The sequence below is a fragment of the Rana temporaria genome, chromosome 7, assembly GCF_905171775.1.
Source record: "Rana temporaria chromosome 7, aRanTem1.1, whole genome shotgun sequence".
Taxonomy (NCBI): Eukaryota; Metazoa; Chordata; class Amphibia; order Anura; family Ranidae; genus Rana; species Rana temporaria.
In genome coordinates, this window is record NC_053495.1 from 34184005 (window position 1) to 34207958 (window position 23954).

The window sequence follows — 23954 nt, forward strand, 5'->3', positions numbered from 1 at the left end:
GAATGTTATGTGTAAGATTAGTCATGCTTGACTCCGGTCTCTGGAACATCAACAAGGTGGCTAAAGCTGGCCATAGATGACTCAAAAAACAGGTTCCCACCTTCACACAAGTGAGGTGGATGGAGGAATCCTTCCCGTTGGGATATTGTATTCGGGCATCAGGAGTAGGGATGAGCCAAACAACCCCCCGTTCGGTTCGCACCAGAACCTTCGAACGGACCGAACGTTCGCGCGAACATTTAGAACCCCATTGACGTCTATGGGACTCGAACGTTCAAATTCAAAAGTGCTCATTTTAAAGCCATATATGCAAGTTATTGTCGTAAAACGTCTTTGAGAACCCGGGTCTTGCCCCAGGGAACATGTATCAATGGAAAAAAAGTTTTAAAAATTGTCGTTTTTTCAGGAGCAGTGATTTTAATGATGCTTAAATAAAAAAAAAATGAAAAACTCTTTTAAATATTGTACCTGCTGGGTGTCTATAGTATGCCTGTGAAAATGTCTTTGAGAACCCGGGTCTTGCCCCAGGGAACATGTATCAATGGAAAAAAAGTTTTAAAAGCGGTCGTTTTTTCAGGACTCCTTAAATCTTTAGGTGCAAACTGCAGAGCACACGGCCAGTACACACCAAGTAGCTTTAGGTGCAAACTACAGAGGACACAGACAATAAACCACGTAAGAATACTGCAGCTAGCACAATCACCTGCCTGCCAGTAAATTAGGAAGAACTGATTTAGCTAAACTATACAGTGTATAAATATATGTACAACACCTGGGATGTATATATATCCTCTACACACTGTAACATTAACTGACTAGCCTGCCTGCCTGCCCTATCTACCTGCAAAAAAATGACACTCTCTCTGCCCTCTCAACCACCGCAACACAATACACAAGGCCGACCTGCAGGCGGCCTTTTATAGTGTGGGGCGTGTACTAAAACCCCTGAGCCATAATTGGCCAAAGCCACCCTGGCTTTGGCCAATTATGGCTCTCCGTTTTTTGCAAGCTGTGATTGGCCAAGCATACGAAGCTCATCCCTAATCAGGAGTCTCCACTGTGAGAATATACTGATCAGTGCCTGTGGCTGCAGCTGATTGGTCGCTGATCAAGAAAATAAAATTCCAACATTCCCCTTTGACAGAAGTTGATCTAAGGATCAACTTCTGTCAATCAAGGACAGCCACACATGTATCAAAATGTGCACCATTCCTGCTGGACTAACTGAATTTTTTTCCATCCATGGCCAGCTTAAAGCCTGGTACACACGATCGGATTTTCCACAAACAAAGCGTAGGACTTTTGTCCAAAGGGCGTTGGCCATGAACATGTCTTGCATACAAACAGCAAAGAATTGTCAGGGAAAACAAACACAAAACTACATGTTTTTTCAGCTCTTTAGTGCCACCCTTTGGGCAACTTCTGCTAATGTTGTGTTATAGTTAGCATTGCTTCTGAGCATGCATGTTTGTATTTTGGATTTTTTTCTGAAGGACTTCTGTACACAAGATCGGATAATCCTGCCATCACACAATTCCCGTCGGAAAATCCGATCGTGTATATAGGCCTTTACACTGGCAATTGAAAGCCAACCTGTTCTTTACAAACAAGGGCAAAACAACAGGTTCACTTCATGACCTTATGCCGTGGACGTTTACATGATGAACAGTTTTCTAGTGTAAAACATCCAGTGCCCAGGGAGTCACAGGTGCCACGTACTGCCTCCCATACAAGTGAGTGGCTGTATGTTGCCCTACTCTTGTGGGGTAATGCAAATTTTCACACAGCTAATGCTCATTCCCATGCAGCTAATGCTCATTCCCATGCAGCTAATGCTCATGCACATGTATCAGCACACAGACGAGCTGGGGTTAGTATCCAGTGTGCACTGACACGTAGGCACATTTGTGTGTACCAGGGAGCATTGGCACACACAGCCCAGCAGGTTGGCACCAAGCTACCTATTTTTAAGGTGATCCTGGTGTTTGCTAATTGCTGGATGTTCTTTAGCTTTCCTGTGAACAGTGTTTCTGCTTTTGCTGACTCATACTTGCCAACAGTCCTGATTTTCCCAGGACAATCCCGATTTTCCCAGGACAATAACGATAATTGGACCCTCGTCCCGATCTGAGGGTGTCCCGATGAAAATCCCGGGTATTTGGCCCATGAATCTGGAATGTTTTTGGCCCCGGCCGCAGCTTCTGGCTCCGAAAAAATGTCTGCCGCTGCCGTGAGATCTCTTTCAGGTGTTCTTTTTCCCAGTCTCAGTGGAGCGGGAAGGGGCCTCCGATCCATGCAGCGAATTGGCTTCTCTCTTCAGTGTACAAGTAGACAATTCTCTTGTACACTGAAGCCGGTTAGCTGCACGGATCAGAGGCCCCTCCCCTCTCCACTAAACACACAGGGAAGAGACCTGCAGTTCAAAGACACATGGGGCTGCCGCCAACCCTCCATCCTGTGTCCTGCTGCTGCTCTGTGTCCGATGAGAGGCAGAGCCAAGGGACTCCGCTGGGGCACCTGATGCAAGAGGGGACTCTACTGCGGGCACCTGAGATGTAAGGAGGGACTCTACTGGGGGCACCTGAGATGTAAGGAGGGACTCTACTGGGGGCACCTGAGATGTAAGGAGGGACTCCACTGGGGGCACCTGAGATGTAAGGAGGGACTCTACTGGGGGCACCTGAGATGTAAGGAGGAACTCCGCTGGGGGCATCTGATGTAAGGAGGGACTCCGCTGGGGGCACCTGATGTAAGGAGGGACTCCGCTGGGGGCACCTGATGTAGGGAGGGACTACATCATAGGTGTCCTAATTACAATGCAGCCCCAACAGTGTCCATGCGTGATGCCACCCTGTGCCCATCAGTGACACCAGTCTGTGCCCATCAGTGAGGCCAATCTGTGTCCATCAGTTATGCCAATCAGTGCTACCTTTCAGTGCTCATCAGTGCCCCTATCATTGCTCATAAGTGCCGCCCATTAGTGCTGGATATTAGTGCCTCTTAATCAGTGCCACCCCATCAGTGCCCTTTAGTGCCACCCCACCAGTGCAGCATTTTAGTGCCCATCAGTAGCGCCTCATCAGTGCCGCCTCATCAGCGCACATCAGTGGCGCCTCATCAGCGCACATCAGTGTAGGAGAAAAATTACTCAATTAAAACATTTGCTGACAGAAAGGAAACATTTTTTCTTTTTTTTTTGGTCTTTTATAAAAAAAAATGCAAATTCACGTGTGTGTGTGTGTGTGGGGGGGGGGGGAGGGGGGGGGCTATACATGGCATCTGCACACATGAAAAGTCTGTGAATCTGGCTGCAATAAATATTATAAATTTATATAGAAAAATAGGCTGGCTTTTTTTTTTTTATTATTCACTCGCAGTGAACTGAATTAGTACCTACCGCTTAACTACAAGGTCATGATGTATATTGCGAATTTCACATGTCTGATTGCTAATATCGGCAAATCTAAGAAGGGAATCACATTGTAAGGGATTTTATAATCCAATATGAAAGCATTGCATGTGAGAGATAGAAGCAAATGAAATATAGAAATGGAATGACGCCTGCTGGGATCAATAATGTGGCTATTTTTTCTGGTTTGCTCTTAGTAATTGTTAACTAAGTGTGTGACCCGAGCAGACTGAGCAATGGCTTATCTGACTCATATGATATGGAGAAGCTGCATTGGCTTTGATAATGTAATAGGTTGTGATTCTGGCCATAGACAGACACGGGGGACAGCAAGAGACCCTATTATCTGTATTCAAAAATTCATCAGTTAATTACACTGTGTAACACCAGTCAGGAGATGTCATTGTCCGTGGATTCGAAGTGCGTGACTTAAATAGCTAAATACACTATACTGTAAAGAAACCCGGCCTTGCTTTAAGTAAAAGTAAATCCTTATCGAGTTTTAGCTTAATAAATTGAGCATAATAAAATAAATATTCCCCAGTAAACTATTTGTTAATATTATTATTCCAGCATTTACAAGATCTAATGCTTTCTCCAGCTCTCTAAGGCCGCGTACACACGATCGGTCAAAACCGATGAAAACGGACTGAAGGACCGTTTCATCAGTCCAAACCGATCGTGTGTGGGCCCCATCAGTTGGTTATCCTTCGGTCAAAAAAAAGAGAACTTGCTTTAAAATTGAACCGATGGACGCCTAACCGATAGGTCAAATCCGATCGTTAGTATGCAAAAGCATCGGTTAAAAACCTGCGCATGCTCAGAATCAAGTCAACGCATGCTTGGAAGCATTGAACTTCGTTTTTTTTAGCACGTCGTTGTGTTTTACGTCACCGCGTTCTGACATGATCAGTTCATTAACCGATGGTGTGTAGGCACATCAGACCATCAGTCAGCTTCATCGGTTAACCAATGACAACGGTCCTTCGGACTGTTCTCATCAAATGGACTGATCGTGTGTACGCGCTTTCCTGAACTTCCAGTCTTCACAGAAAAATATATTGAGTAGGACCATATGACAGGGTACCAAATCCTGTATATGAATAGACAACGACTTCATGGGAAAGAGTTAACAGTGGGGTAGATTCAGGTACGTGCGCTTTTTCCTACGGCGGCGCAGCGTATCGTATTTACGCTACGCCGCCGTAACTTACAGGAGCAAGTGCAGTATTCACAAAGCACTTGCTCCGTAAGTTGCGGCGGCGTAGAGTAAATGGGGCCGGCGTAAGTGTGCGTAATTCAAATGTGGAAGGGGGGCGTGTTCTATGTAAATGTATGATGACCTGACGTGATTGACGTTTTGCATGCGCCGTCCGTGTACATATCCCAGTGTGCATTGCTTCCAAGTACGGAGCAACGACGTATTGGTTTCGACGTGAGCGTAAATTACGTCCAGCCCTATTCGCGAACGACTTACGCAAACGACATAAAAAATTCAAATTTCGAAGCCGGAACGACGTCCATACTTAACATTGGCTGCGCCTCCTAATAGCAGGAGCAACCCTAGCAGAAACAGCCTTTACGCAAACGACATAAAAAACTACCGCCGGGCGCACGTACGTTTGTGAATCAGTGTATCTAGGTAATTTGCATATTCTACCCCGAAAACAACAGAAGCGCCCCTAGCGGCCAACGTAATATTGCACACAATTCTACGCCGCCGCAATCAAGTTACGTCGGCGGAGGAAGCCTATTTTTTTAGCGTATCTGCCTTTGAGAATCGGCGTAACGATACGCCGGCGCAGATTTAAAATTACCGCGGCGTATCTGGTGATACGCCGCCGTAATAGCTACCTGAATCTTACCCAGTGTCTATCTATTGTTCTATCTATGGATCTATCTATCTGTACCTATCTATCTTTTATCAAATTTAAGTTATCCAATTTTTTATCAACTGTATCTTGATCTTTTATAAATATTGCTACATGTGGCAGTCTCCCCACTTGAATGTGCCTGGGTGTGCTGTCCTCCTTGTTCCCACTGCCTCCTAGGCAGGATGTCAAACCACTCTGCTGAATAGATCCTCATGAGCCATCCTGGAGCTGGGGTCTCCTCTAGGAGACCCCTATGCCACCGACAGTCTCCTCAGCACTCCATCGACTCCTCTGCTAGTATGACTCATCCATATTTAAGGGCTGACTCAGCCACGCTGCGGGCCCACTGCCTAAGTATTGGCCAAGTTCCCCTAAGAATGCAGATCAATCCTCTTGGCCTCCACCCACTAACTTCTAGAAATGTTTCTAAATTTCAAAAACCAGGGGGAGTCATCAAAGACCTACCTGTATGAGTCATCCAGCCTGACCTGCAATAAACCCTTGACCCAGATTCCAGACTCATTTTACCACAAGCCAAGCAAATTGGCCTGCACTTGAACATTAGGGCCCAGATTCACAAAGCACTTACGCCGACGTATATCAAGTTACGCCGACGTAAGTGCAAATGTACGCCGTCGTATCTGTGCGCAAGACCCACAAACAGAGATGCGCCTAAAAATAGGCTTCACCCTGCCGACGTAACTTGCTTACGCCGGCGTAGAGTGGGCGCACATTTCGGCTGGGCGCATAGTGCCGCTCCCATTGATTAGCTATTCAAACATGCAAATGAGGGAAATACAGCGATTCACGAACCTGCGTGCGCCCGACGCAGGCTACGAGAGGTGCGCGTAAGTTGTACGTACAGCGTAAAGTTATGCCCCATAAAGGAGGTGTAAGCTAGCAGCAGACATGCAAAGGTCTGCACCAAGGAACACAAGCCGGCGCATTTTACGTTGGACGTGTGTCTGGCTGGGCGTAGGTTACGTTCACGGCGTACGCAGTGATCCGGCATATCTTAGGCAGTTGTTCCGACGTGGTTGTGAGCAGGCGCAGGGGGATGCGTCCACGTTACGGCGCATGTGCAGTTCGTTATAAGTACTTGTCTGGCGCTCGGCCCATCATTTACATGGGGTCACGCCTCATTTGCATGGGTCACGCCCACTTCCACCTACGCCGGCCTGCGCCTTTGATACCCACACCACGCTGGCGCAGCGTTGGGAGCACTGGCTTTCTGAATTCCATGCTTGCCTCTCTGCGCTGCATCGGCGTAGCGTATATAGGTTACTCTACGGCGGCGTTATGTGTGCCGTTCTCTCTGTGAATCTGGGCCTAGCACACTAGCGGGTTCTACATATTTATTTTTTGAATCAGGAAACGTCTTCAGTGACAACAGTAAAACATGTTGCTTTATATTTTTAGTGTCTCTCATTCCAGAATTTACTGTCTGTCAAGATACCTGTATATAGCTATTTGGGAATTATCTGTCCCATGTCTATGAGAATTCTGTTTCTCTCCTTCCTGTGCTATGATATGACACACTGATCAGAATGGAGCATGGTAAGCCGTGTGCTTTTCCTGATAGCCCTTGAAGTTTTATTTTTATATTATACACGACTACTCAGGATTTCTTCTTTACTGTGCTCTGCGCTTTCCATTTTTTGCTTGTTATGGAGAATGTGTGATTGCACTGTTTAAGTGAAATGGTTTCACGCAGTTGTTTCCAGGCGCAGTACAGTCCATAAACCAAATGATATACAATACCAATATAACACCACAGAAATTGTCCTCTGAATTTTTTATCCTTTTCTCTGAAAAATATACTTTCCTCATTATTTAGAGCGGTTTCACCTTGGTATGGAAATCCCTCTCGCTATACATTTTTAAATTGTGCTTTATTTATTGGAGATGCCGAACGGGCCTTTGTCTCTCCGTGTCGGTGTATTTGGGCAGCTCTGGTACAAATTGCTGAACAGGGAATGGAGAAGTCATTTATTCTGGGAGTAATGATGCTCGGCTTCTATCAGCGAAACACATAACAACGATCTGAAAAACCAAAGAACTGAATTGATTTCTTCTGCCTTCACCCTCCGAATATTTCTGACTGTCTCAATCATTCATGGTCTGACTTTTTACCTTTTTTTAAGTTTTATTTATAAGGTTGGTCTCAAACTGCTTAGTACCTCCTTCACAAATTCATTGGCATGAACTGATACTCAGGCGAGGATTAGGCAACATAAAGCTACCATAGACTGCAATGATGATGATGATGCTGCTTGAGGTTGGAACCCGTCTACTGGGTAAGATTTTCCAGCTTGTTGGAAGATCTTTTCGTGAGAAGGACAATTCTTCCCCCTTAGGCCCTGTACACACGATCAGTCCAAACTGATGAAAACGGACTGAAGTTCAGTTTCATCAGTCCAAACCGACCGTGTGTATGGCCCATCGGACTGTTGTCCTTCAGTCCAAAGTTTTAGGCCTTGTACACACGATCAGTCCAAACTGATGAAAACGGACTGAAGGCTGAAGTCTGATGGTCTGATGTGCCTACACACCATCAGTTCAAAATCCGATCGAGTCCAACGCGGTGACGTAAAACACAACGACGTGCTAAAAAAACGAAGTTCAATGCTTCCAAGCATGCGTCGACTTGATTCTGAGCATGCGCGGGTTTTGAACCGATGCTTTTGCGTACTAACCATCGGTTTTGACTGATCGGTCATCAGTCCATCAGTCCGGTTTTAACGCAAGTTTTAAAACTTTGGTCTGAAGGACAAAAGTCTGATGGGCCGTACACACGGTAGGTTTGAACTGATGAAACTGAACTTCAGTCCGTTTTCATCAGTTTGGACTGATCGTGTGTACAGGGCCTCAGAACTTGCTTTAAAATCAGACTGATGGATGCCTGACCGATCGGTCAAAACCGATGGTTAGTAGGCAAAAGAATCGGTTCAAAACCAGCGCATGCTCAGAATCAAGTCGACGCATGCTTGGACGCATTGAACTTCGTTTTTTTCAGCACGTCATTGTGTTTTACGTCACCGCGTTGGACTCGATCGGTTTTTGAACTGATGGTGTGTACGCACATCAGACCATCAGACCATCAGTCCATCAGACCATCAGTCCGTTTTCATCAGTTTGGACTGATCGTGTGTACAAGGCCTTAAAGTGGTTGTAAACCCTTTTTTCTTACTTTAATCTATAGTTAAGCCTATAAAAAGGCTCACCTATAGATAGTGGAAATATCTCCTAGACGTGCGCCATTTAGGAGAAATTTTACTTGTAGTCGTCATCGGCGCATGTGCTGTGAAGAAACGGACCTCCGTGCTGTTTCTTCCCCAGCGTGTGCCGTGACTGACAGATCACATGCGCATGCAGGGCAAGGACGTCACGTGGCTCCGGCCAGTCACAGAGCCGGAGCCTGTGGCCCCTTAAAGACGAGGGGCGAAGATGGACGCGCCATGCACAGCGGACCGCGCAGGCTTTGTTTGCAGAAAAGTGTCATATAATGGGCTAGTATGCGATGCCCCCCTCTACTGCCCTCTTCACCACAGTCCCCTCTGCTGGTTCTGCACCCATGTCAGACTGCCTCTCTCAGTCCTCTCATGCGTACCTCCCTAGTCCTCCCAACTGTGCCTCACTCACCTGCCCTCTTGGCTGCGACCAGTTGTCCTCCCTGGAGTCTCTTAGTAGTGCTCTCTCCTGCTGTCCTCTCTTTTCTCTCTCTTGTGCCTTCTGGTCAAAGACCTCTTCATGTGTTCCTTAAGGTGGTCCAGACTGCACCCGAGCCCAGGCCCAAGGTTACCCTCCTCCCATACTGGGAAGTGCCCTCCAAGGCCCCGATAGCCTCCACACTCTCCCACTCCAGCTCTTCCTCTCGACAACTCCCCCCCAGCTGGGCTGACCCTGGCTATTCAATGAGGCCTACCCCCTGCCAGTCCAAGTTAGGGATTGGCCAAGGCTCCGTAGAATATCCCAGACAGCTCCACCTCTTCTCCCCTCCTCTCTTTCCAGAATCTTCTGGAAGGAAGAGGGAGGTCTTAGTGAAGCTGCCTGTGAGGCCTCGTACACACGATAGGTTAACCAGAGGACAACGGTCTGATGGACTGTTTTCATCGGTCCAAACCGATCGTGTGTGGGCCCCATAGGTTATTTAACCTTAGGTTAAAAAAAGCCAACTTGTTTTAAATTTAACTGATGGATTCCTAACCGATGGGAAAAAAACGATCGTCGAATCAAGTCGACGCATGCTTGGAAGCATTGAACTTCGTTTTTTTCAGCACGTCATTGTGTTTTACGTCACCGCGTTCTGACACGATCGTTTTTTTTAACTGATGGTGTGTAGGCACGACGGACCATCAGTCAGCTTCATCGGTTAACCTATGACAATGGTCCTTCAGACCGTTGTCCTCTGGTTAACCTATCGTGTGTACGAGGCCTGAGTCACCATCTGCTACGCTGAGCCACTCTCAGCCCAAAATGAAGCAAAATAAACAGGCCTGCCTAAATTTAGCTGTCCACACAAATCCTACCTCTGGCACCTACCTACCTAGAGGGTGCTACATATCAACTACTTAAAACGATATTAAACCCCAAGCCAAACATGTTATAAAGTTTACCAATCATTAGATGTGGTGGCTGCATCAGTTTTCTTCTTTTTTTTTTTTCCTGGTGATCTGGCCAGTCTCATGTATTAGAGTGCCCCACTCTGGGAGAAAGAGCACAGGGGGGCACCTCTAGACAGTAGCATTTTCAGTTTGGGGGGAGGGGAGTGTTAGATGTACTAGTAGATTTAGATAAACTAACAAATTGAAGTCAAACTCCAGCTTACAGTTTATATTCAAACTTTTTTTTTCTTTTGGTATAAAGGTTTCACATGAATAAATAAAATCTGATCATTGTAAGCACCCCTGTGAACGGTAAATAGTTTGTCTAATCTCTGTAACCTGATATATCTGGAAGATATTCCTGACGGGATCGCCAGATGAAAAAAGAAGGAAGAAATCCTAAAAAACAAGAATAATGCAGCCATCAAAGAACTAGTAAGCTGCAATATAATGTTTACTTTTGGCTTTAATACTGCTTTAAAGCAGCACTAAACTCCCAAATACCCACCTTAGCTTCAACAATCCAATGCCTATGAGTTCCTTTGCTAGTGCTGGCATCTTCTCACCCGCTTCTTTCGGGTACCGATCTTCAGCCATCTTGATTGGCATGTGCCAGATGACTGCACTCCCATGCATGTGCAGGAGTGCAGTTATCCCGACACACTGACACTGTGCTACAATGTGTACATTCTAAGAAAGTCTGCAAACAGGCAGGTAGGCATTGCTCTTCTGCAGTAAACAGCCTCATTGCTTGAATTTTTGTTTTTACGTTTTTAGTCCCGCTTTATTGGCCCTGTAATTTATTTCACATAAAAATTGTTTCTTACTGTGTTTTTTTGCCTCTATGTAACGCCCTCCAAAGACTTTGCTGGACATCAGTATGTCAGTATGTTTTATATTGAGCACCACAAATCCAGCTATTGACATTTTTCTGGTGCTTCTAGTCTTAGCTCCTGCATCTGTTGAGTAACTTTCTGCCGGCAGGGGACCCGAGAAGCAGAGGATCGAGGCTGCTCTGTGAGAAACCACTGCACAGAGCAGGTAAGTATAACATGTTTGTTTTTTGTTTTTTAAATCCTTAAATATCACTTAATAAAAAATAAATGAATGATTATGCTTTACTTCGATCTTTTTTGGAATTTTTATAATATGATTCCAAACAACAGAGAAAGTACCGTACTTCAATAAAACAAAGCAAAGTCCCCACTTACATCGGGGTCCCCTATCAGAACCTCTCTTACATCAGGGCCCTCATTGGAGCCCCTCTTAAATCAAGGTCCCCTTCAGAACCCCTTATCCATCAGGATCCCCAGCAAAGCCCCCTTACATCAAGGTCCTCTTCAGAGCCTCCCTTTCATCAAGGTCCCCTTCAGATCCTCCCTTACATCAAGGTCCCCTTCAGATCCTCCCTTACATCAAGGTCCCCTTCAGAGCCTCCCTTACATCAGGGTTCCCATAAGAGCCTCCCTTACATCAGGGTGCCCTTCAGAGCCTCCCTTACATCAGGGTGCCCTTCAGAGCCTCCCTTACATCAGGATGCCCTTCAGAGCCTCCTTTACATCAAGGTTCCCATCAGAGCCTCCCATACATCAGGGTTTTCATCAGAACTCCTGTTACATCAATGTCCCCTTCAGAGCCTTGCTTACATCAGGGTTCCCATCAGAGCCCTTCTTACATCAGGGTGCCCCTCAGAGCCTCCCATATATCAGGTCCCAATCAGAGCCCTTCTAACATCACGGTCCCCTTTAGAGTCTCCCTTACATCAGGGTTCTCATCAGAGTCCCCCCTACATTAGGGTGTCCATCAGAGCCTTCCTTATGTTAGGGTCTCCATCAGCACCTTCCTTACTTTTAGATCCCCATCAGAGCCCTCTTACTTCAGGGTCCATCTTGGGATCCCCCTTATGTTAGAGTCCCCTTTACATCATATTCCCTATCATATCATCTTATCATGTAGCAGCAGGGCTGGAGCAGGTATAGACGAATGAAGTTCCATCTTAGTGCTAGGACAAGCACGTCATTGGTTGTGGAATGCTGGCGATCCTAGCAACTGACTATATTGGGGAAAGACAGGGGAAGGGGAAACTTGACTTTAGCTGCGGGCCACATTTGGGCCCTGGGCCGTAGTTTGGAGACCCCTGCACTGTAGCATGACTGGTGAAAATAAAAAGCTATAGGAAAAATAACACACAAGTTTATCATATACAGCAGAATAAATTGGAGCCATTATCACACTTCATTACCCATTTTATGATGGTTGTTTGTATTAAATTTTCATTTTCTTTAGTGATTTGCTATTAATCACATTTATTGTTTTCATGTTAGCAGCATTTTCAACCTTGGCACAGTCCAATAAAAGCAGTTTATATAATCCATTCTTCTCGTATTGATCCAGGTCCCATCAGCAGCATCTTGGTAAACAAATATGGCAGCCGCCCTGTGGTCATCGCGGGGGGCATCCTTAGCGGGTTGGGCATGATCCTGGCCACATTCAGTACCAGCATTTTACAGCTTTACATCTTCGTCGGAGTCCTTGCAGGTAATGAGCCATTATTTCCTTGGTTACTCTATGTAATCTGTTGTAGCATATGGATTTGTCACTGAAGCGTTGACAGGGCAATCGATGGGCAGATTTATGACGTACATTTTATGAAAAGGAGTCACACGCAGGAAATTGTATTGACGTTAGTCCAAATTTCACATTAACATGTAACAAATCGGGTATTAAACCGCACTTTTCTTAGATCTATATGTTCATTAGGGTAATGATGTTGCTTATGTAATACAGGTTAGACGTTAATGGCCAGGGATATAATGTCTATACAACTATTTGTGTTAAAATATAACTAAATAGAATATGTTGTTTTTTTTCTGATTTAAATAGCATTGTGAGTGGTTATTACCACTGTCAGGTTTTTATTGCTTTCTGTGTCCCCGTTAAAGGGGAACATCGCCCGTCCCAGGATTACAACATTCATTTTATTTGCTTCTTACCTTGTCCATTGGGTTGTGCTCATATAGCATACGCACACACTTGGGGAATCCAGCGTTGTCCTGCTGTGATCTGTCACTCAATGGGACCCATGCCACCATTTTCTTCTCATCTGGGTTCTTGCAACTGGCCCTTAATGGCGCATCACCAGGTCCACCATTCTCTGACCGCTCACTGTAAGCAGATGCTTCCCTGGCATCTTTGATGTGGATACCCCAGTAGGCTTCTGGAGCAAACACCCAGGCATGGATGGGGCAGGCCGGACCAAAAAACAAAAAAGGTAGACAAAGATTGTGGAAGAAGAAGGCTACAAAGATGCAAAGCAGTTTGGAGAGTGATTGTCCCCTTCACATGGGCATACAGTATATGTATTTTTCTCCAACCAAACAATAAAAAGTGTGTATACACTAAGGCCCAGATTCACAAAGGAGATACGACGGAGTATCTGAGATACTCCGTCGTATCTCTCAGAGTATCTATGCGTCTGATTCATAGAACCAGTTACGCATAGATATCCCTAAGATCCGACAGGTGTAATTGTTTTACACTGTCGGATCTTAGGATGCAGTACTGCGGCCGCCGCTGGGGGGAGTTTGCGTCGTAAACCAGCGTCGGGTATGCAAATTAGGAGTTACGGCGATCTACGACGGTTTTTCGCGTTCACTACGTCGCCGCTAGTCTAGTTTCCCGTTGCAAAGTTAGTTGTCGTTTTGGGTGCCCTAACTTTAGTCAGCAAACGTATTGCTGTCTAAAGTATGGCCATCGTTCCCGCGTCGAAATTTAAAATTTTACGTCGTTTGCGTAACACGTCCGGGAATACGGAAGTACGCTACGCGCGTCGCCGTTCGAAAAAATTACGTCACTTCGCGCAAAGCACGGCGGGAGTTAGGAAACGGAGCATGCGCAGTAGGTCCGGCGCGGGAGCGCGCCTAATTTAAATTGTACCCGCCCATTCGATTTGGAACGCCTTGCGCCGGACGTATTTACGATACACCGCCGCAAGTTTCCAGGTAAGTGCTTTGTGGATCGGGCACTAAAACTGAAAACTTGCGGCGGTGTAACGTAAACGGGTTAAGTTACACGGCCGCAATTGTACGAGAATCTGGCCCTATGTCCATATAAAATGTGCAAACACAGTGCAAAAAAAAATATTATATAAAAAATATATATACTATATATACTCGGGTATAAGCTGACCCGAATATAACCCGAGGCACCTAATTTTACCACAAAAAAATGGGAAAACATATTGACTCGAGTATAAGCCTAGGGTGGGAAATCTGCAGCCTCACTGTGCCCATTTGCAGTATCACTGTGCCCATTTGCAGTCTCTCACTATGCCCATTTGCAGTCTCTCACTGTGCCCATTTGCAGTCTCTCACTGTGCCCATATGCAGTCTCTCACTGTGCCCATTTGCAGTCTCTCACTGTGCCCATTTGCAGTCTCTCACTGTGCCCATATGCAGCCGTACCTTTCATTAGTAAAACGGCGTGTGTCTGCCGCTGTATAATCCAGTCTGTTCTGCTGTCCATTGTCTGAAAGCCCCGCCTCCTCCTCATCCATGATAGAGGAACACTGATACGATGCTGGGAAACTGTATCAGTGTTCCGCCTATCACAGACGAGGAGGAGGTGGGGCTGTCTTTCAATGGACGGCCGAACAGACTGGCATACACAGCGGCAGACACACGCTGTTTTACGAATGAAAGGTACAGCTGCATATGGATTATACAGCGGGAGACACATGCTGTTTTACTGCTGACTCGAGTAAAAGCCGAGGGGTCATTTTTTAGCCTAAAAAATGGGCTGAAAAACTCGGCTTATACTCGAGTATATATGGTAAGTAGCTAAAAGGTGCTCAGATTTTCTGAACTTCAATGGTCACTCTTCCTTTGCTGTGAAGGAATGATGATAATATGCACCACCCAAGAAAGAGTGCTCCCAAAAGAAATCACCATTTCTAAATTTCAATAGTCTCTCTTTCTTTGTAAACAGTGATTCCTTTTGGGAGCACTCTTTCTTCGGTGGTGCACGTTATCATCATTCCTTTAAGGCAAAGAAAGGGGGACTAGTGAAGTTTAAAAATGGTGATTCCTTTTGGGAGCACTCCTTCTTCGCCGTGAAGGAATGATAACACGCACCACCAAAGAAGGAGTGCTCCCAAAAGGAATCACCATTTCTAAATTTCAATAGTCCCTCTTTCTTTGCCGTGAAGGAATGATGAAGTGCACCACCGAAGAAAGAGTGCTCCCAAAAGGAATCACCATTTGCAAAGAATAAGGGACTATTGAAGTTTAGAAATGGTGATTCCCCTTGGGAGCACTCTTTCTTCGGTGGTGCACGTTATCATCATTCCTTCACGGCAAAGAAAGCAGGGCCTATTGAAGTTTATAATTCTCGTAATCCAAAGCACTCGCATATCAAGCAAGTTTCCCCATAGAAGTCAATGGAAACTAAAATAATTTGTTCCGCATTGACTTCAATGGCATGCAATACCACGTGTGGCCAGAGGTGGGGGGGTGCCGGAGAGCCTCGGAAATGATTGGGGACAACTCGGCTGGCCTTGGAAAACCTTACAAAGGCTCGGAAACACCCGGGAACTGAGTTTTTCCAAACGGCTCCAATTGGCTCGGCTCGGGCGTCCCCACACCTCAGGCTAAATGCAGTACTGCACACCCCATTAGATTGAATTCTGCTCGTTTTGCGAGACAACACTCGCATACCGATTCGTCTTTCAAAATGCTCGTTAACCACGTTACTCATAAACCAAGGTTCCTCTGTATCATCTATCAGCATGTTCCTTGTTAGCACATGAGCATTGCAGAACACTTGACTGGTCTATTGTGCCAGCCTCGGTCTAAGCTCTGCTGTACAGGGACTACGAGAGGTTTATACCAAGTCTAATTCAGGCACTTACTCTGCTTACATTAAAAAAATGTATGTAATTATGCTATTATTGAATACAGAGCTTAATTTGTCTCCTTTATCTCTGCCTAGAGTTCAGCTTTAAGCGAGAAAAGGAGTTAAATTTGCAAAAAAGAATTTTGTTTGTGACTTCAAATCATTTTAATGGCAAGTCAGCAAGAGAAGAGCTGAGTAGGATGCGATCACATACTAATTAATGCTAGTAAAATGAGATGATAATAAATTAGATTTGTGTCAGTGGAAAATTAATGATGGGATAATAGGGAGCTCTAATTGATTATTACCTAAACGGGTAGTTGGCATTCAACCTAGTGGTTGGCATTCAACCTAAATTTGCATAACATGTTTCATTTCATAAATCCAGTGTGCCTCCAAAAATGTGTTAAATGATAAAAGTGCTCACTTTTTTTGCAAATGTCAAAAGTTCCATAAAGTTAAGCCCTTGAAATACCATTTATTCCATAATTTACATTTGTACACAACTCCAGATTTCTGGGTATATGAAATTAGCAAAATGTAAGGCTAAATCTGCAAGGGGGATTTTTAGTAGTTTGTGCTATTAACCACTTGCCGACCGCTGCATGCCGATATATGTCGGGGAAAAAAAAAAGACGTCAATTTTGTTTGGGAGCCACGTCTTGCACGATTGCGTAATTGTCAGTTAAAGCGACGCAGTGTCGTATTGCAAAAAGTGCTTTAGTCAGGAAGGGGGTAAATTCTTCCGGGGCTGAAGTGGTTAATACAGTTAACAATTAGACTCTAAGGCCTCGTACACACGACCGAAGAACTCGTCGTAAATGAAACATCGTTTTCCTCGACGAGTTCCTTGTCAGGCTTGTGGAGAAACTTGACAAGCTTTCTTTGCGTACACACCGTCAAGACCAAATCTCCTCGTTCTCAAACGCGGTGACGTACAACACATACAACGGCAGGGGAAGTTCGATTCCACTGGCACAACCCTTGGGGCTGCTTTTGCTAATCTTATGTTACTGCGTGTTAAGTAAAAGTTTGGTAAGAGACAATTTGCACTTTTCAGACTGTTACAGCGTGACAAATGTGCTATCTCCATTTCAAACGCTACTTTTACCGAAGGGGCGCTCCCATCTCATACTTTATTCTGAGCATGCGCGGGTTTCTTAGCATACACACGAACGTGTTTCTCGTCGAAAACCAGCCTGACGAGGAACACGACGAGGAAATTAAGAACTTGTTCTCTTTTTTTCTCGTCGAGTTCCTCGACAGTTTCCTCGATGAAAAACATACACACGACCGTTTTCCTCAGCTCTGCCACTAAGTTTCTTGATGGATTCTGTCAAGGAAAACGGTCGTGTGTATGAGGCCTGAGAGTAGCAATTGATTGCTAACCAGGTGGAACAAATTCCTCCATATTGGGTAAGTTACACAAGTAGCACATGCTTACACAATGCCCCTATATGTGTGGCTGGTCGATAGTACATTCTTCTAGTAAAACTTACACGATAGAAGTATTTTTTCATCTATTTAATGTTCAATTACAACTTTTAGCAATTAATCGCTAGTGATTTTAATAGAGGGAATTAGCTACTAAAAATTGGCTAAACAATTTCCTTGAAGGATTCAGTCTATCTAGATAGGGGGGTGAATTATCAATCAACTCTTCTTGTGTCTGTTGTAGAATCCAGTGTTAAGATTCTAGTTATCCCAGCTATGCTACGCTCCATTAGGAAATCTTTAATTGGTGGGGTAGACATATTTACACCGATCCTTAAAATAAGACCCCTTCTATCCTACCCACCCTGCTTTTTAAAGCAGACCTCCAGACTTTAGATGGCTGATAGTCCCTTTTTTGCAGCAATCAGTTGGCTGAATGTCTAGGCATTTGGACAAATGACTGGCTGCTGTAGGAAATTGATGCAGTAGCTTCTGTAGTGAAGGTTTTTCATGAGTTTTGTTACCTTTTATGACTTTAGGAGAGCAAGGTGGGCAGAGTAGCAAGGATCTTATTTTGATAGTAGGTCAGCTTTAAATAAATAAATTTAAATAGGGAGATCTTGCCCCCAAAGTTTTCAAAAGATTTAGGAATCTTGTGAGACAACTTATTATTATTTGCGTAAAACTAGAGAAGGTCAAACAACAATCAGTTGCAGTAATATTTGCTTACTAATGTTAGAGGGTAACCGTATGCTGTTACGAAAAAGAAAAAAACTAACAGATTTGAACCACTTTGCAAACTATGAAATCTATCCTATGCAGAAGGCAAGGTGGCAGGGCCTTTTCAGGGTGGCCACCATACTCTAGAATTGGGTCCTTCAAACTATGGCCCATGGGCCACATTTTGCCCTCTACAAGATTTTATCCGGCCTGCATTTAGGATCAGTGGCATATCATTATTGTGCACTGATTGAGAATTAAGGCCAGCAGAAGCTGCATACCATCTCCACTTCCACCCCAAAACCTGCATCCAAACTCTGTAAGAGGGACTCGGATGGGGACACTGATGGGGACCCTGATGTAAGAAGAGATTCTGATGGGGACCCTGATGTAAGAAGAGATTCTGATGGGGACCCTGATGTAAGAAGAGATTCTGATGGGGACCCTGATGTGAGGTGGAACTCTGATGGGGGCTCCTAATTTCAATCCTGATATAAGAGGAAACCCTGTTTGTTTGTTTTTTGGCCTGTGAATATTTGTAATGTATACAGTGTGGCCCTCATACTGAAAAGTTTGGAGACCCCTGTTCAAGAATGACTTGCAATTTTTTTAAATTTACATTTTGTAGAATTATTTCCTGTGCTAATATAATTTGTTCCCCTTGTGTAGGGTTTGGCTTCTCTTTGAACCTTCAACCCTCCGTTATCGTTGTGGGGAAGTACTTTAATAAAAGACGACCGATGGCTAATGGCTTGGCAATGGCTGGAAGTCCTGTTATCCTATCTACCCTTGCTCCACTGAATCAGTTTCTTTTTGACAAGTATGGATGGAGGGGCAGCTTCTTTATCCTGGGAGCCCTGATTTTGAACTGCTGTGTGGCGGGTGCACTCTTCCGTCCCATTGGACCAATGGCTACTAATAACAAAAAGGAGAAAGACCCAGAAAAAGTTAAAGGTTCAACTGAGCCAGGAAAAACAACAGATTCAGAAAAGAAGGAGAAAGAAAGTTGTCTAACCCGGTTTAACAGAACTCTGGACTTGAGTCTCTTTAAGCACCGGGGTTTCTTGATCTACCTCATTGGAAACGTCCTGATGTTCATTGCTTTTTATGCCCCCATTGTGTTTCTTGCTCCATATGGAAAACATTGTGGTGTTGATGAATATTCAGCTGCCTTTCTCTTGTCCATACTTGCCATGGTTGATATGTTTGCCAGGCCGTTAACTGGAATAATAGCCAACACCAAATGGATAAGGCCAAGAATCCAGTACTTCTTCAGCTTTTCTGTGATATTTAATGGTGTGTGTCATCTTCTGTGCCCTCTGGCTACTTCCTACGCGGGCCTTATCACGTACTCTGTGTTCTTTGGCTTGGGCTTTGGCATGGTATGCTCCTTGCTCTTTGAAACCCTTATGGATCTAGTCGGACCCAAGCGATTTGCAAGTGCTGTTGGACTGGTCACAATTGTAGAATGTGTTCCTCTTCTACTAGGACCACCAATTGGAGGTAATTTTAAAAGCTTGCATCCAAAATACTGCAATAATGATGATATACTGTATATAATAATAATGTATATAACCAGGTGAATTAAATATAGAAAAAATAAAATGGTACTTTACTGGTGCCATCCAAAAGCAACAACACAAAGTATTCAATAAAATTGAAACTTATTACAATTATGGTTAAAATCTCATGATGAAATATTGTACACCAACATAGTTTTATGGTGAAGGAATGACACAAAGCATATAATAGAAGCCTCTGATGAATTCTCTGTCTAGGTAGTCAGTTTATCATTTTGTATATTATACAATATTCCTTCTTAAATTATTTTTTTAATTTAAAATTAAGTATGAGTTTCGCTAAAGAGCTTCATCAGGAGTATAGAAAAATAAGTGTCCAAAAAAAGTTTTGTATGTATGTTCCAGATCTTTAGTTCCTCTTGCGATATGAATCAAGCCAAAGGGGAGAACATCGGTGATGCCAGCAGAAGCTAATATTCCACTGGCGTGCCCCCTAATGATACCCTCCAGTACTGCTCACGCACTTTATTTGATTTTTATTATGTTAAGGGATAAGGGGCCGTCGCCTACCCATTAAGGTACCCATGTGCAAACTATATAAGCAGATAAATAATGGGAAACAGAACTCAGCATTAGTGAGCACTAGCCTTGGTAATAATGCTAACCATATTCCATGGATTTTTTTTATCTATTTATCTCTGGCCACTTGTAGAGAAGCCTTCTTCTGAACCTTATACATCACATCTATAATGCTTGGCTCTCATAATAGTACTTGTTCACAGGAACATGTTATTTCCTGTACATTTGCCATTAGTACAGAAAGTTTTGGGTGCAGGCACCGACCACTTCTGAAAACTGCACATGTAGTTCTAAAAGGATATAAAAAAAATCTATACCAGGGAGCCAAGACTACCAGACTGGAAATATATTCGTTTAGCACTGATTATAAGAAACATATAAATCTTGTCTTAGGAAGTTGATCCGCCCTAAGGACTTACACAATTTTTTTATTTAGTCCATAAAGCAGCAGTATGAAGCACAAAGCCTTTGGTGTGACACTGTTTTGAGCCATAACAGCTCTTTATCATTCCTGGAGTTTACTTCTACCTTTAACTTTCTACTGCTGATTTATGGATTAAATAAACAAGCATTGAAAGAATTGCGCAGTATTTTCTGCCACTGTATTTTACTGAGTTTTACTCATGTTATAATGTTAGTGAGTATATTTATAAAAATGCGCTGACACAAATAATCACCATCATTTGTGTAATATGTTTACTTCCTATTATCATCAGCTCCATCTAGTGGATTGAAGGAATGCAACCAATACACAGATGGTATTATTGTTACCAATGTCAGGCCGCGTACACACTGTCGGTCCATCCGATGAGAACGGTCCGAAGGACCGTTGTCATCGGTTAACCGATGAAGCTGACTGATGGTCTGATGTGCCTACACACCATCAGTTAAAAAAACGATCGAGTCCAACACGGTGACGTAAAACACAACGACGTGCTGAAAAAAACGAAGTTCAATGCTTCTAAGCATGCATCCACTTGATTCTGAGCATGCATGGATTTTTAACCGATGCTTTTGCATACTAACCGTCGGTTTTGACCTATCGGTTCAATTTTAAAGCAAGTTCTCTTTTTTTTGACCGAAGGATAACTGACCGATGGGGCCCACACACCATCGGTTTGGACCGATGAAACAGTCCTTCAGTCTGTTTTCATCGGTTTTGACCAACCGTGTGTACGCGGCCTCACACTTCTGCGACTATAGGGCCATGTTGGTTGATTACCCTTGCTGTTTTTAAACATACTCTGTATTTTCTGAAATATATTATAATTTTATTTAAAGGGGTTGTAAAGGTACAATTCCCCCCCCCCCTAAATAGCTTCCTTTACCTTAGTGCAGTCCTCCTTCACTTACCTCATCCTTCGATTTGCTTTTAAATGTCCTTATTTCTTATGAGAAATCCTCACTTCCTGTTCTTCTGTCTGTAACTGCACACAGTAATGCAAGGCTTTCTCCCTGGTGTGGAGTGTCATCCTCGCCCCCTCCCTTGGACTACAGGAGAGTCAGGACGCCCACTAACACACAGCTCCTTTCTCTATCTGCAATGTAGAGAGCGTCCTGACTCTCCTGTAGTCCAAGGGAGGGGGCGAGCACAACACTCCACACCAGGGGGAAAGCCTTGCATTACTGTGTGGAGTTACAGACAGAAGAACAGGAAGTGAGGATTTTTCAGAAGAAATAAGGACATTTAAAAGCAAAATGGAAGGATGAGGTAAGTGAAGGAGGACTGCACTAAGGTAAAGGAAGCTATTTAGGAAAGAAACATTGTACCTTTACAACCCCTTTAAGACTGTTATTTCCAGTTTGTATGCAGTACCATCAAAGTACATTCTAGCCTCCTCCCTATATATTACTTTTATAGCTCCATCTAGTGGCTGTAATGCAGTATTTGCCCCATTGAGGTAGTTCAGGAAAAAAAAATGCATCATGGCCACTAAATGGATCTGACAATCATAGGAACTAAATAGATTGCAGCAGTTATTTTTGACAGATGTGTGAATGCATGAGACATATGCACAGCATTTTTTTATAAATAGACCCCAATTACTACTAATGAGCAGAGAGCTAAAAAAAAAAAAACAGATGTTTATGTGCAATATAAAGGAAGATAATGCCTTAAAAAAAAAAAATATTCTGAATATGTTTTTTTTCCCCCCCTTGCAGGTGCCATTATAGATATCCTAGGAGATTTTAAGTATATGTTTTTTGAGTGCGGAGCCATTATTGTGTTTTCTGGTGTCTTTCTGTTGGTCGGCAACTTCTACAACTATCGAATGCTCAGGAAGGAGGCTGAGGCAGAAAAAAATGAAGAGAAGAAAGAGTTGGAAATGAAGGAAAATGTTGGACAGAAAAAAGCCGACTACAACCAAGTTGCCACTGAAGACAAGCCAAAAAACGGCAGTGAAATCCCAACCACGATATTCGAAGCAGAGAAATCAGATGAAGCCAATGGATCGGGCCACACGTGTTAGAAGAACTTTAGAAAATCTACTTTATAGGCTTGATGTGCCTGTGTGACTTATAGGGCTGCATCTGGCAGCCTGTTTTGTACTGTAATGTAAGCCCCACCCCAATTTCTGATGCCATCGAGTGGGCGTGGCCAGCAACAATGACTCTACATTAAGTACAGTGGTTAAGCAAAATTAAATATGTCAAATACTGAATTGAGTTTATTAAAAGGGCTCTACAAAGAGAGATTACATTTTGAAATGAAAATTACCTTCAGTTTTAGCCAGCTACATTCCAAGTACATCAAAACAAGTTGTTTTCTTTACAAAGCAGCCACAGTCTGAGTAGAAAAGCCTGTCCACTGCCAGCATGCTGCAAAGAAGAACCCTTTGCTATCTATGTGGAAGCAGTGTTCTCTTTGTTGTATTCCAACGCCCCTTTCCAATGCTGACATAAGGATAGGGCTCTCTAATCTGCAGGGAGCATGTGCTTTGCTTTGCTTTGCTTTGAGTGCAGAGCAATAGTGACCCAGCAGATGGCACTTCAGATTTCTGCAGAGAGACTGCTGCTTCCACACAAATAGCAAGTGTCCTTCTCTGCACCTTGCTAGCAGGAAATTGCATTTTCTTCTCAGACTGTGGCTGTGTCTTAAAGAAAATAGGCTTGATTTAAACTGAAACAATGTCTTTAATTGTGCTACAGTCTAATTAGTAACCAAAAAGACTCTGATTGGTTACTATGGATTACTAAAGCTTGCACTTTGTTATTTGCCTCATTGAACAAGCCAGTATGTCTCTGTGTGTGAAGAATTACCACTGGTGGAAGAATCAGAAAGTTCTAAAAAAAAAGCAAAAAAAATTGAGTACCCCATATGAAAAGGGAGCTATATCTCCAGAACAGAACCAGGTAGGAATAGTAAAAACATTTGCAAAAATTATTTTGAAATATGTAATAGAAAAGGTGACGACTATATATAATGTAATATATTTTAAACACATATGTTAAATATTCAATACATGATTTTAATTTATTTAGGAGTTGTCATTTTTTTGGATCATCAATATATCTCCACTAAAAGAAAACCAGTGCTCAACAAAAATTATTAAAGAATCTAGATGGAAAAGAGAGCGACCCTTTTTATGGTCATGTTATAGCACACAGAGGCGTATTTCCGTAGGGGATTCAGGGGCGTTTAAAACAAAATTTAAAGGGAAAAATCGAAATCTAAGATTTGTAATAATATTTGCTCATATTTACTACCTTTTATAGCTGGGTAAATATTCCACGTAAACTATTCCTTGACCATTTCTCCCTGAAATCATGGTACTGATTGCTGACCATAGATAAAAGAAACCGGTTGTCCTTTACGCCTTGGGCACACAAGAAGTGGGTTGGGTGATACCGGGCATCGCTCAACCTGGAAAAGGATCATAGAGTTACGAGTCCTTAAGGGAGATGAATATCATAGTGAGAG

General features: G+C 43.6%; 1 protein-coding gene across 1 annotated transcript in view; it reads left to right on the top strand.

The window, feature by feature from the left end:
* LOC120945208 (monocarboxylate transporter 2-like) overlaps positions 1-22718 on the top strand; it is a 79297-nt gene extending 56579 nt beyond the window's left edge. The window contains exons 3-5 of the mRNA XM_040359195.1: positions 12282-12425; positions 18603-19436; positions 22196-22718. Of these exons, the coding sequence (XP_040215129.1) occupies positions 12282-12425; positions 18603-19436; positions 22196-22503 (1286 nt within the window). The 3' untranslated portion in view covers positions 22504-22718. The remainder of the gene's footprint in view (positions 1-12281; positions 12426-18602; positions 19437-22195) is intronic.
* Positions 22719-23954: the final 1236 nt, after the last annotated feature.